General features: G+C 45.5%; 1 protein-coding gene and 1 long non-coding RNA gene across 2 annotated transcripts in view; one reads left to right on the top strand and one right to left on the bottom strand.

The window, feature by feature from the left end:
* LOC112141071 overlaps nucleotides 1–4,132 on the top strand; it is an 8,173-nt gene extending 4,041 nt beyond the window's left edge. Inside the window, exon 3 of the long non-coding RNA XR_002918318.2 lies at nucleotides 4,012–4,132. This is a non-coding gene — a long non-coding RNA (uncharacterized LOC112141071). The remainder of the gene's footprint in view (nucleotides 1–4,011) is intronic.
* Nucleotides 4,133–5,350: 1,218 nt separating this feature from the next.
* Nucleotides 5,351–13,708, bottom strand: LOC112141069. The gene is made up of 2 exons (XM_024264110.2): nucleotides 12,638–13,708; nucleotides 5,351–5,977 (listed from the first exon to the last, which is right to left on the bottom strand). The coding sequence occupies exons 1-2, from the start codon at nucleotides 13,706–13,708 to the stop codon at nucleotides 5,933–5,935; spliced, it is 1,116 nt and encodes a 371-aa protein (XP_024119878.1). The 3' UTR covers nucleotides 5,351–5,932.
* Between the last annotated feature and the right edge of the window lie 279 nt (nucleotides 13,709–13,987).

Genomic DNA, 13,987 nt, shown 5'->3' on the forward strand with positions numbered 1-13,987 from the left:
GACCATAGGTGAGTACAGGAACGAAGATCGACCAGTAAATCGAGAGCTTTGCTTTCTGGCTCAGCTCTCTTTTCACCACAACGGACCAGTACAGCGACCGCAAAATAGCGGACGCCACTCCAATCCACCTGTCGATCTCATGCTCCGATCTTCCCTCACTCGTGAACAAGACCCCAAGATATTTAAACTCCTCCACCTGAGGCAGGAGCACTCCACCCACCGAGAGAGGGCAAACTACCTTTCTTCGGTCGAGAAACCATGGCCTCAGATTTAGCGGTGCAGACCCTCATCCCAGCCGCTTCACACTCGGCTGCGAACCGCTCCAATACATGCTGGAGGTCATGGCTCGATGGAGCCAACAGAACAACATCATCTGCAAAGAGCAGAGAGAGAGGATAGACCTTCCCAGGAAGGCTGAGGAGTGAGATTCCATGGTAGTTGGAGCACACCCTCCGTTCCCCCTTCTCGAAAAGGGGAACCACCACCCTAGTCTGCCAGTCCAGTGGTACGGTTCCTGTCTGCCACGCAATGCCGCAGAGATGTGTCAGCCAAGACTCTCCCACAGCATCCAGAGACTTGAGGTACTTAGGGCGAACCTCATCCACCCCCGGAGTCTTGCCACCGAGGAGCTCTTTGACTACCTCAGTGACCTCAGCTTGGGTGATGGACAGTTCCACCTCAGTTTCCTCAGCCTCTGGTTCCTCAACGGAAGGCGCATCAGCAGGGTTGAGGAGATCCTCAAAGTATTCCTTCCACCGCCCGACAATGTCCCCAGTTGAGGTCAACAGATCCTCACCTGCACTGAAAGCGGTGCTTGGAGAAAACTGCTTTCCTCTCCTGAGCCGCCAGATGGTTTGCCAGAATCTCTTGGCCAACCAATAGTCCTTCTCCATGGCCTCACCAAACTCCTCCCAGGACCGAGTTTTTGCCTCCAAAACAGCACGGGCCGAAGCTCACTTAGAATGCCGTCAGCTGCCTCTGGAGTCCAACAAGCCAATCAGGCCTGATAAAACTCTTTCTTCACCTTGACGGCATCCCTTACTTCCGGTGTCCACCACCAGGCTCGGGGGTTGCCGCCACGACATACACCAGAGACCTTGCGACCGCAGCTCCGTAAAGCAGCAGAGTCAATAGAGGTGGAGAACATGGTCAACTCGGACTCAATGTTACCAACCTCCCTCGGTACCTGCTTGAAGTTTTCCCGGTTGTGGGAGTTAAAGACCTCCCTGATGGAGGGCTCAGCCAGATGTTTCCCGTAGACCCTTAAAGTACGTTTAGGTCTGCCAAGTCTTTCCGGCCTCCTCCCCCACCAACGAATCCAACTCACCACCGGGTAGTGATCAGTGGACAGCTCTGCCCCTCTCTTTACCCGAGTGTCCAGAACACAAGGCCGGAGATTGCCTGAAACGACTACAAAGTCTATCATTGATCTCCTCCCTAGGGTGTCCTGATGCCAGGTGTATTGATGGACACCTTTGTGTTTGAACATGATGTTTGTTATGGACAAACTATGACGTGCACAGAAGTCCAACAACAAAACACCGCTTGGGTTCAAGTCAGGGAGGCCATTCCTACCAATCACGCCCCTCCAGGTGCCACTGTCATCATCCACGTGGGCATCGAAGTCCCCCAGGAGGACGATGGAGTCCCCTGTTGGGGCACTTTTCAGTACCCCTTCAAGAGACACCAAGAAGGCCGGGTACTCCGAACTGCTGTTTGGCCCGTTACCCGAAACTACTGTCAAAGACCTGCCTCGAAGGCGAAGGGACACGACCCTGTCCTCACTTGCTGCTGAGCTGGGGGCTCACGAGTAAGCCCACCCCAGCCCGCCGCCTCTCACCATGGGCAACTCCTCAGTGGTAGAGAGTCCAGCCTCTCTCGAGGGACTGAGTTTCAGAGCCCAGGCTGTGCGTCGAGGTTAGCCCAACCATATCTAGCCAGTATCTCTCAACCTCTCGCACAAGTTCAGGCTCCTTCCCTCCCAGAGAGGTGACATTCCATGTCCCAAGAGCAAAATTCCATGCCCGGGGTTTGGGCTGCCGAGGCACTCGCTTTCGACTGCCGCCCAAACCACAATGCACCGGCCCCTTCAGAGCTCCTCTGCAGGTGGTGGGCCCACTGGGGAGTGATCCCGCGTTGCTCTTTCGGGTTGGACCCGACCGGAACCCGTGGGAGGAGCCCCGGCCACCAGGCGCTCGCCTCCGAGCCCCAACCCCAGGCCTGGCTCCAGGGTGGGGCCCCGGTGACGCCAATTCGGGCGACGTAGCGAGATCTCTGGTCTCAAAATTAGTTTTTAATAAAAACCAAATAATATATATATATATATATATATATATATATATATACAGACGTGGACAAAAGTGTTAGTACCCCTCTGTTAAAGAAGGAAAAACCAACAATTCTCACTGAAATCAATGGAAACTTCCAAAAGTAACAAGAAATAAAAATTTATTGAAAATCAATCAATCAAAATCAGCCATCACTTTTGAATTGTTGATTAACATAATTATTAAAAAAACAAACTAATGAAACAGGCCTGGACAAAAATGATGGTACCCATATCTCAATATTTTGTTAAACAACCTTTTGAGGCAATCACTGCAATTAAACGATTTCTGTATTTGTCATTGAGCGTTCTGCAGCTGTCAACAGGTATTTTGGCCCTCTCCTCATGAGCAAACTGCTCCAGTTGTCTCAGGTTTGATGGGTGTCTTCTCCAAATGGCATGTTTCAGCTCCTTCCACAGATGTTCAATGGGATTCAGATCTGGGCTCATGGAAGGCCACTTTAGAACTGTCCAACGCTTTTCTCTCAGCCATTCTTGGGGGTTTTTACTGTGTGTTTTGGATCGTTGTCCTGTTGGAAGACCCATGACCTGCGACCGGACCAAGCTTTCTGACACTAGGCAGCACATTTCTCTCCAGAATGCCTTGATAGTCTTCAGATTTCATTCTACCTTGCACGCATTCAAGACACCCTGTGCCAGATGCAGCAAAGCAGCCCCAAAACATTCCTGAGCCTCCTCCATGTTTCACCGTAGGGACAGTGTACTTTTCTTTGTATGCTTGATTTTTGAGTCTATGAACATAAAGTTGATGTGCCTTACCAAAAAGCTCCAGTTTGGTCTCATCTGTCCACAGGGCATTCTCCCAGAAGCTTTGTGGCTTGTCAACATGCATTTTTGCAAATTCCAGTATGGCTTTTTCATGATTTCTTTTCGGCAGTGGTGTCCTCCTTGATGTCCACTTTGGCTCAAACAACGACGAATGGTGCGATCCGACACTGATGTACCTTGGCCTTGGAGTTCACCTTTAATTTCTTTGGAGGTTGTTCTGGATACAATTCGAACGATCCGTCTCGTCAGTTTGTCATCAATTTTCATCTTGCGGCCACGTCCAGGGAGGTTGGCTACTGTCCCGTGGGTCTTGAACTTCTGAATAATATGAGCCACTGTTGTCACAGGAACTTCAAGCTGTTTAGAGATGGTCTTATAGCCTTTACCTTTAAGATTTTTGTCAATCATTTTTTTTTTTGGATGTCCTGGGACAATTCTCTCCTTGGCTTTCTGTTGTCCATGTTCAGTGTGGTACATACCTTTTCACCAAACAGCAGAGTGACTACTTGTCTCCCTTTAAATAGGCAGACTGACTGATTATGAGTTTGGAAACACCTGTGATGTGAATTAAAGGACACACCTGAGTTAATCATGTCACTCTGGTCAAATAGTTTTCAATCTTTTATTGAGGTACCATCATTTTTGTCCAGGCCTGTTTCATTAGTTTGTTTTTTTAATAATTATGTTAATCAACAATTCAAAAGTGATGGCTGATTTTGATTGTTTCATTTAAAAAAAAATGTATTTATTGTTACTTTTGGAAGTTTCAATTGATTTCAGTGAGAATTGTGGGTTTGTGCTTCTTTAACTGAGGGGTACCAACAGTTTTGTCCACCACTGTATATATATTTTTTTACAAAATTTGTTTTTAATAAAACCAATATTTTTTTCATCAGAGTCCGACAGAGATCTAAATCTGGACCTGGATCTGGATCCAGCTGTGTGTCCTTCAGGAGTGACACGTCAACGGGTATTAATCCTGACTTCAAGTCCATCTGTCCAGAAGTGAAACAGTAAGTGTTTGTCAGAGTTAAAGGAGTCTGGATAATAGTTAGGATGATCAATAGTTTTCAGATGAATGACTTAAGTTCTGGTTCAGTGTTTTTTTTTTTTAAAAAAAAGGATTATGTTTGATAACTTTGAAAAAATAAGTTTTCAAACTAATGTATCATCTGCAAACTCATTTATATCATATTTTCCAAACTTGAATAAAATTTTAACTCATTTCTAAAAGTATCAAAATGAGGTTTTATCGTCTCCATTTACTGCAGGAATGAGGCATTTTGACCAAAGAATAACAAAGACACATCCAGGTTCTCTGGATGAATATTCCGTCTGAAATGTTGAAACAGGAAAATGTTGAGTTTCTGACTGATCCGTCTCCTGATGTTTCCTCAAAACTACCAAGAAAACTGTGGAGTTAACTAAGTGATCCAACGTTTCATCCTCCACTTGACAGAAAATACCAAACTCAACACCAAACTGAACTTTGTTCTTCAGAAAACTGGAGACTAGAAACATTGAATCATCTTCAAATGAGTTCCTTTGAGTTTGAGAGAAATGGAGGATTTGACAGATTCAAAATGAACTTTAACCATCACTGATTGTTTGAATTAGAAACTATTTGACCAGAGATTCTGTTGTCATTGTAGATCCTCTGTCTCATTCTGTTCTAGAAACAACATGTCATTCCATTTATGGTTGAAGTTTCAGCCAGTAACCTGAAGGGTTTGCAAACAGACAATAACTCTGTTCAAGTATTCTTGATGAAGTGAATCAGTGAAGAAAAGTTTGAAACAAACTTTCTGAAAATCTTTAAAGCTGAACTTCAGATGATATTTGTCCAGAAATAACATGAAGGTCAAAAGATTTCCATTGCAGGCTAATAAATCTTTTTCTTAGAATTTCACAGTTAAACCAGTTTTACTTGAACATTGATTTTCTACCAATCAATATTGTTCTAATAATACAAAGAGTTGATCCACAAGAGGAAAGAAACTGAGGCTGAAATTCATTTCTAAAACTGAAGAATTTATTTATGGATGTTGGGGTTTTACTGATCTGAACATCTTTAGTTTAATGAAGTCCCTGGAAATGTCTTCTGCTTTGATTAATCGGTAACACTTTATAATAAGATTCCTTAACAAGCTTTGTTAACACATTAATAAGCATTATTAACATTCTTATAAGGTGTTAGTAAGACATTTATTGGTGTAATAAGCCCAATAAGGCTTATTAAATTACTAATTTAACACATTTACAAGCATTATTAATGTGTTAATATGATACTTATTGTTACATTTATTACTGTAGCCGGCCTCCCGTGGGTTCGTTGTAGGGTGGTGTAGTCGAAGAGAGTGGAAATAATGGAGCTCGGAGACAGACGTCTGTTCACTTGGAAGATCTCTTTATTAATGAAAGACACGCCCTGTGCAGCACAGTTTCCCAACAGTTTAACTACCGTAAAGGCAATGGTAAATATGCAACACATATCAAACCCAGAACACTTTATAGTCTGTTACACACGTCCCATCCTCCAAAAGAAACGTCCCGTTTCTAAATAAAACAAACATGTCACCAAAAAAAACAAACAAAAAAACAATGATTTTCATTCCCTCGATTCTCTCTGCTCATCTCCCTGAATCAAACATCACTTTTTTTCTCTAAGTGCAGAAAGAAACAAACACATGAGCAATAACACATCACACCAGAACAAAATCATGAAACCGTGAGGGGGGTTTCACCTGCCGTCCGCTGCGGGAGTACCCAGGGACAACAAACGAACTGTCCTCCTGTCCGGCGTTCAAACAGTCCCTTTCAGGGAGTCCCCCCTCTCTTGGCTGAAGAGGGCCTCCATGATGCCTGTGGATGGGTGAAGGTGCATGAGTGGTTCTGTCAGACACAGCAGGTGTTGGCAAAGTGTAAGGCTTTAGTCTGTCATGATGAACCACCAGGGCCTTGTCCAGCAGGTCATAGGGGTTCACAATACGGTAAGTCAAAGCAGCCTCCCCACCTGAAGTCAACACCTGTTCCACTCGGTAAGGGCCTTTCCAATGGGGAGCCAGCTTTGTGCGACTTTCAACTGGATTGCTGAGCCACACTAACGCACCCACTACAAAAGGACGGTGACAGACGTTCTCATCATGGTAGAGTTTTTGTTTTTTTTTATGTGCCTCAGCTGCATGAAGTCTGGCTGCACCGAAGGCAGCACCGAGACGAGACACCAATGCAGAGGCATATGCCGGGACGAACCCAGCACTTTGCAAGTCCAACAACCTATTTGGGACCAACACGTCAGCTGGAACACGGGCCTCCCTACCATGCATCAGATAAAAGGGACTAAAATGAGTACTGGAGTGTTTGGTGGTGTTGTAAACAAAACACACCACCTTCAAAAACTCGTCCCACTCACCCCCATGAGACAGCAACATTTTAGCCAACTGATCAATTAGCGTCCTGTTATGACGCTCAACCATGCCATCGGATTTTGGATGGTAGGGTGTGGTGCGGGTCTTCTTTATCCCCATCCACCGACACAAGAGCTGAACCACCTCAGCCTCAAACTGTCGCCCTTGGTCAGTGTGAAGGGTCTCCGGGACTCCATGCACCAGCACATAGTCCTCAAACAAACAGCGGGCCACAGTCTGCGCAGTCTGGTTGGGCAGAGCATAAAGGTTCACAAATTTTGTGAAATAATCCTCCACCACCAAGACATACCTGTTTCCCGTAGAGGTCACCGGAAGTTCTAAAATGTCTGCTGCCACACGCTGCAAAGGTCGGTTAACTGATGAGCCTCCCATGGGCGCCCTAGGCTTGGGAGCAGGACACCTGCGTGTTTGACAGGCCCTGCACTGCTCACACCACTGCCTTATGTCACGCAGCATGAAAGGCCAGTAATAAGTCTGCCTTGCCTTCTCCCAAACTCTCTCGGCTGAAAAGTGAGCAGCAGCTGGTCCACCATGTAACTGCTCCAGCAGGTCAGGAACCATCACTGAGGGAACTACTATCTGGACACGTGTCTCACCATCTGAGGAAGACAGGACAGTGCGACACAATAGCCCATTTACTATGGACAGTCGACTAAATTCAGTCCACAGCTTCCTCAGCCTGATTGATGACCCCCTCCTGCGCACTGGGGGGGGGCCTGACCGACCCTGGTTCAACCAAGCCACCACGACACTAATGTCAGCATCCTCCTTCTGCAAATGCTTAAAGTCCGCATCATCCACACTAAGAGAGGGTAAGTGGGGCTCCTGTTCAGTCGCAAGAACACAGGCAGAAGACGAAACATTCACCTCACCCAAAACAGGGGAAACAGGCCTTCTGGACAGCGCATCAGCATTTCTGTGTCTCACACCTTCTTTGTGGATGATTGTCCAGTCAAATGGATCAAGTTCCAAAACCCAGCGACCGCGACGCCCTGAAGGATCGTGATCAATGGACATCTTTCTGAGCCCAAGCAGGGGTCGGTGATCTGTGACAATAGTGAAAGCAGACATTCCCACATAATGCTTAAACTCCCGAACTGCCCATATAACAGCCCACAATTCTCTATCAAAGGTGGACCATCGCTTTTGAGTATGCGTTAAAGCCTGACTGGCATATGCCACCACACGCTCCAGACCTTCAACCACCTGAGCTAAAACAGCCCCAACTGAATGGTTCGACGTGTCAGTGTATATTTTGAAGGGCAAAGAAAAATTTGGTAAATCAATCAAATCAAATCAATCTTTATTTATATAGCACTTTTCATATACAGGAATAACACAAAGTGCTTTACAAGAAAAGCAGAACATTGTAAGTAATATAAAAACATGCAATAAAATTAAAATTAAAATTAAGAACCCCTGCTCCAAACCAGCAGACAATACCACCACCCCTTTCTTACCACCCACTCCCTAACTGATAGACATAGACAATAGGAAACTAGGCTGAGCACATAAATTGGTTGTTGGACACTAATAATAATAATTGGGACCTCCCTTTCAATGAACAGCCGCAAAGACAGCCAAATGCAGCATCACAGACAGGGTCCCACCTCACCACAGCTAGGCGGTGATGCAGGTCCCCATCCAGAGCCACAACGGCTGAACAGCAGCTGACCCAAAGGGAGAGAGGACCCAAATGAGGAAGCACTGGATATAAAACTTAAGAATAAATAAAATGTAAAAATGATCATAAAAAGTAAAAGTAATAAAGAAATAAACAATAAACAATAAAACAATAAAAACAATAAAATAAGGAATATTAAGATAAATTGTTAATAAATTAGCGTAAATTCATAAAACATGATAAAAAAGATACACAAATAAAATAAATTAAAAATTAAATAAATAAATAAAAGAAGCAAAGTTAGCTAAAAGCCAGGTTAAAAAGATGGGTCTTGAGCCTTTTCTTAAAAACATCTATGTTCTCTGCGGCTCTCAGGTCCTCTGGCAGATCATTCCATAAACGAGGTCCATAATACTGGAAAGATGCCTCTCCATAAGTTTTGGTTTTCACTGTTGGAATGACTAGTAGACCCGTGCCAGAGGATCTCAGGGTCCGCGAGGGTTCATATTTGACTAAAAGATCAGATAAATAAGAAGGCGCAAGACCATTAAGACATTTAAAAACCATTAAAAGTATCTTAAAATCAATCCTGATGCTTATGGGTAGCCAATGCAGAGATTTTAAAATCGGGGTGATATGAGCCCGTCGCCTGGTCCTGGTGAGAACTCTTGCAGCAGAATTCTGTAAAAGCTGAAGGTTCTTAATATTCGTTTTTGGAAGACCAGCGAGCAGAGCGTTGCAATAATCAATTCTACTTGTTATAAAAGCATGCATCAGCATCTCCATATTAGCAAGAGAGAGAATTGGGCGGACTCTAGCCAAGTTTTTAAGATGATAAAAACCTGTTTTGACCACATTTTTAATGTGAGGGATAAAAGTTAGCTTAGAGTCAAAAATAACACCCAGGTTTCTGACCGTTTCTGAATAACTTAAGGAAAGGTCTTTAAGTTTCAAACACTGTTTCTCTCTCTTGGCTTCAGGACCAATAACTAAAATTTCAGTTTTTTCCCGGTTCAGCTGCAAAAAATAATTTGCCATCCATGATTTTTCATCTAAAATGCAGTTAAAAAGTGCTTCTATTGGCTTTGTGTCATCAGGAGACATGGATATGTATAGCTGGGTATCATCAGCGTAGCTGTGAAAGCTGATGTTGTGCCTCCTGATGACATTCCCCAGGGCAAGCATGTAGATGTTAAAAAGCAAGGGGCCAAGGACAGAGCCTTGTGGGACACCACATTTAATATTGTGAACCCCAGAAAAATATGTGTCCATGCTCACCTTGAAGTTTCTCTCAATGAGGTAAGAGGAGAACCACTGGAGAACAGTCCCTGAAAGTCCTGTTTTTTAGTCTGTTTAACAGGATCAGGTGATCAACAGTGTCAAAGGCAGCGCTTAGATCTAGTAGAATTAACACTGAGATCTGACCTGAATCCAGGGAGCCTCTAACATCGTTAACAGTCTTTAACAGGGCTGTCTCAGTACTATGGTTCGTTCTAAAACCTGACTGGTTAACCTCAAAGATATTGTTATGTGAGAGAAAGTCGTTCAGCTGAATAAAAACAAGCTTTTATAAAATCTTGCTTAAAAATGGCAAGTTGGACACTGGTCTGTAGTAATTAAAAACCATAGGATCTAAATTAGTTTTCTTTAGTAATGGTTTCACTACTGCAGTTTTAAAGGCAGTAGGAAAAACACCAGTCTGAAGAGAGCAATTTATAATATTTAAAATCTCACTCTCAAAAGATCCATAAAATGATTTTAAAAGTGATGTGGGGATGGGATCTAAAAAACAGGTAGTTGGATTAACTTGGGAGAAAACTCAACCAAGTGTTGCAGCTTCAACCAGGTCAAAACTGTCCAGTGCTTCCTCAGGTAAGATCAAGTCATCATTTTCAATAAAAGGACTTCTCTGGTCGTTTAAAACACTTGATCTTACAGAATCAATTTTACTCCTGAAGTGGTCTGCAAAGTCCTCACACAATGAAGCAGAAGCTGGTAAGGGGTTTCTATTAATGTTTGAGTTGATCAAGGATTCAATTGTGTTGAAGAGGACTCTGGGATTATTTTTATTTTCAGAGATGATGTTGGCGAAGTATGAATTTCTGGTTTGTTTAGCGGTTTGGTTGTATAGTTTTAGTTGATTTTGGTATATTTGATAGTTTATTTCAAGCTTATGTTTTCTCCAACCTCTTTCAGCCACCCTGGATTGTCTTTTCAGTTGTTTCATTTCCTCAGTTCTCCAAGGGGGTGTGGGTTTAATTCTTGCATCTTTAATTTTAAATGGAGCAACTGAATTCAAACTAGATGTTAATTTATTGTTAAAACTTTCTACAAGTAAGTCACAGGGGGCTGGTAAAATTATTGGAGAGTTGGAATGAACAGATCAAATAAATTTTTCGACCACTTCAGGAGTTAAGAAGCGTTTCTTTACTGTTCTCACAGAGGTCTCTTGTTTTATAAAACCAGTGATGTTAAAAAGGCTGCATGACATGTTGTTTAAAATCCAGAGAAGTGAGCAAGTCCATAAAATGAGCAGCATTGTTGTCTGACTCACTATCCACATGAAGGTTAAAATCACCAGTTATTAAAATCATGTTAAAGGAAGTGTGGACAGATGCTAAAAGGTAAGGTCACCACCGGTTCAGAGGTAAGTGCCCTCTTCAGGTAGGTGAAGGATGCTTCACACTCGGCCGTCCATTCAAAGGGCACGTTCTTACCTGCCAGGTGATTCAATGGGGCGGCATGATCTGAAAAGTTTTTCACAAACCACCTGTAATATGAGCATAAGCCCACGAAAGCTTTCACTTCAGACGGCGTGCGGGGAGTGGGCCAACTTTTCACCTTGTCAGTGTTTCGTGGGTCTGGCTGGAGCCCGTCTCTGGAAACAACGTGACCTAAGAAAACCACATGATCTTTGGCAAAATGACATTTTCCAGAGTTCAGCTTCAGCCCAGCATCCCTGATTCTTGTTAAAACCACTTCTAAGTGGTGCATGTGATCTTCAAATGAGCGGCTGTAAATAAGGATGTCGTCTAAATAGACCATGCAAATGTGCCATGGCAAGCCTCGTAGCACCAGCTCCATCATGCGCTGAAATGTGGCAGGAGAGTTACTGAGACCCATGGGCATGGCACGCCACTGATAGAGTCCCCTGCCTGTCGTGAACGCTGTTTTCTCACAATCTTCCTCAGCCACTTCTACCTGCCAGTAACCAATAGAAAAATCAAGTGTGCTGAACCACATGGAACCAGACAGGGCATCAAGGCTGTCATCAACTCTTGGCAGCGGGTGCGAGTCTTTAATAGTGACGGAATTCAAGCGACGGTAATCTATGCAGAAACGCCACTGGCCTCCCTTTTTCTTGACCAGCACCACAGGTGAAGCCCAGGGGCTGCAGCTCTCCTCAACCAACCCATCAGCTAACAGGTTTGACACCTGCTGTTCAATTTCAGCTTGTTTATTCGGAGATGCCCTGTATGCACGCTGTTTAATGAGAGCATGATCACCTGTACGAATATGATGCTTGACCATTGTGCAACGACCAAGGTCCCTGTCAGAGGAACAGAAAACTGAGCAAAATCTCCCCAAAAGGGCAGAAAGTTTAGCTCTCTGCTCTTCAGTAATTGGGGAGTCATCCAAAGTGAACGGCTTAGCAGCTGGTTGGGACTGAACAACATTTACATTGGGGACAGGCAGAGAGGGCCCGACATCAGCTGGAGTTAACGCATGTAACTCACCCAAATGTAATCCCTGTTTCAACTCGACAGTGTTACCAGTAGGGTTAAGGACCCGGGCAACAGAAACTCCCCCTTTTACTGCTGTCACTGAATGCGCGACCACCAGTCCAATCCTCTCTGAAATATTGGGCTCCAAGTAACCGTCAAATTCCATAGCCGCTAGACTTGTGCCTGTTGAACAGGAGACTGATACAGGGACCAGAGCTTTACTCAGCGGCGGAATAGTCAAAACGTTGGTCAGAGACACGTTACAACACAAAGGAACCATTTCCTGACTTCGCAACAGGGGAACGCAAACATCCCATAACTGAAGCAGACCACTTCTGAGGTCCAACAATGCGTAGTTCTGGACCAGGAAGTCCATTCCCAGCAGCACCACCTGTGTGGATTCACGAAGCACATAAAATGTGTGTTCCCAACATGTAGAACCTAAACGAAATGAAACTGAAATCGTGCCCAGAGTGTCCAACATTTGTCCATTAACAGCACGAGAAAGAACAAAATTTTTCTTTAGAGGTCGGCTCTTCAATGAAGGCACTGACATGCGAAACCCTTCACTTATGAGTGACACTGAAGCCCCTGAATCAATCAAGATGGGAGCTTCAGCACCTTCAATCACCCCTCTCACATAAGACACAGGGCAGTTAGCAGCATCGACCTCATTCACAGTTTTATCTTCATCCTGATGCGTGTCGTCTGAAGAAGAACATGAGGTCTGGGTTCCGACTCCCACCTTAGAAACATCCTCGCGATGTTCGCTGTCGTCACGGTGTCGCGGAGGCAGAAAACGCACACCTCGTTTTCTGGGAGCTGAATCCTGGGAGGGTCCCCATCCTGGGCTGGGGCTCCGAGCTCTCCACCATGTTGAATCAGAAGGTGATGAATACCGCTGGCGTCTGGGAGCCTTGTACTCCCACTGTGGGTGGTAGGGCTCTCGGTCCGGAGAGCGACCACGATGTCTCTCAGAGACTGACCTGGCCTGGCAGCCCCTCTCCTCGCAGGCACAGCGAGACACAGATGGAGAGAGTGACCTCGGCACATCCCTCAGTCTTCTGTTCTCCGCTGAGAGTTCTTTCATTTCCATTCTCTTTTGAAACATGTCCTCAGTCAGCTTGTCTATAGCCTTATGGAGCCCCTCTGCAGTAGACACCGACTGTACGGGAAGCTCACCCCCAGCGCAGGAAGCGCGGCCACAGGGAGCCACACAGTCCTTCTGCAGAGCCTCTCTGGCGTTTTCACACCTCTCTGCTATTATTAAGGCTTCCTCCAAATCAGTGGCGCCCTGCTCCAAACACTTTGCTTTAAGAGCAGGATCCAGACCCGCCAGAAAACGCCGGAACTTTTCCTTTCGCTGCGCCACATCTCCGTACTGCGGGAACGCCGCCATCACGAGCCGACTCACATCCGCGGCGAACACCTGCAGGCTCTCCCCCGCCGCTCGGGTCCGCGCCGACAGGCTGGTCCTGAAGCGCTCCAGCCCCTGCCGCTGTCCGAAAGCTGCTCCCAGCTTCTCCTTCGTGGCTTCGTAGTCCGACTTCACAAAGTCCGGGAGGCTGTCCCACAGCAGGAACGCAGCTCCACCAAGGCGCGTGGGCAAAATCCGCGCGAGTTTGTCTCTGCAGGTCCCGCCGGCGCCCGCCGACGCGCCGACAGCCACTTCCAGCTGTCTGGCCCAGCACTGGAAACTCTGTCCATGATCTCCAGAAAACGGCGCTGGCAGGTAAATTTGAAAGTCTGTGCGGGGAAAACGCCCGCCGAAACGTCCCGCGCCGGGTTTAAACGGGTCTTCGTCTCCGAACCACATGGTGAACAAGCTAGCTCTAGTGGGAGAGGGAAAAAAATCGCTGCTATGTTGTTAATCCACGTCAACGCGTGGCTCAAAGTCACTCATTTCACCACCTATGTATATAAAAAAAACCGCTGCCACCAATGTAGCCGGCCTCCCGTGGGTTCGTTGTAGGGTGGTGTAGTCGAAGAGAGTGGAAATAATGGAGCTCAGAGACAGACGTCTGTTCACTTGGAAGATCTCTTTATTAATGAAAGACACGCCCTGTGCAGCACAGTTTCCCAACAGTTTAACTAC

The sequence above is a fragment of the Oryzias melastigma genome, unplaced genomic scaffold (assembly GCF_002922805.2).
Source record: "Oryzias melastigma strain HK-1 unplaced genomic scaffold, ASM292280v2 sc00348, whole genome shotgun sequence".
NCBI lineage: Eukaryota > Metazoa > Chordata > Actinopteri > Beloniformes > Adrianichthyidae > Oryzias > Oryzias melastigma.

What these genes read in the sequence shown, in the direction of transcription:
- LOC112141069 (XM_024264110.2), bottom strand. Translation starts at nt 13,708, where the DNA reads ATGTGGTTCGGAGACGAAGACCCGTTTAAACCCGGCGCGGGACGTTTC. An exon ending in ATCGCGAGGATGTTTCTAAG is followed by an intron (nt 5,978 to 12,637) that starts GTGGGAGTCGGA and finishes ACCCATCCACAG; the next exon opens with GCATCATGGAGGCCCTCTTC.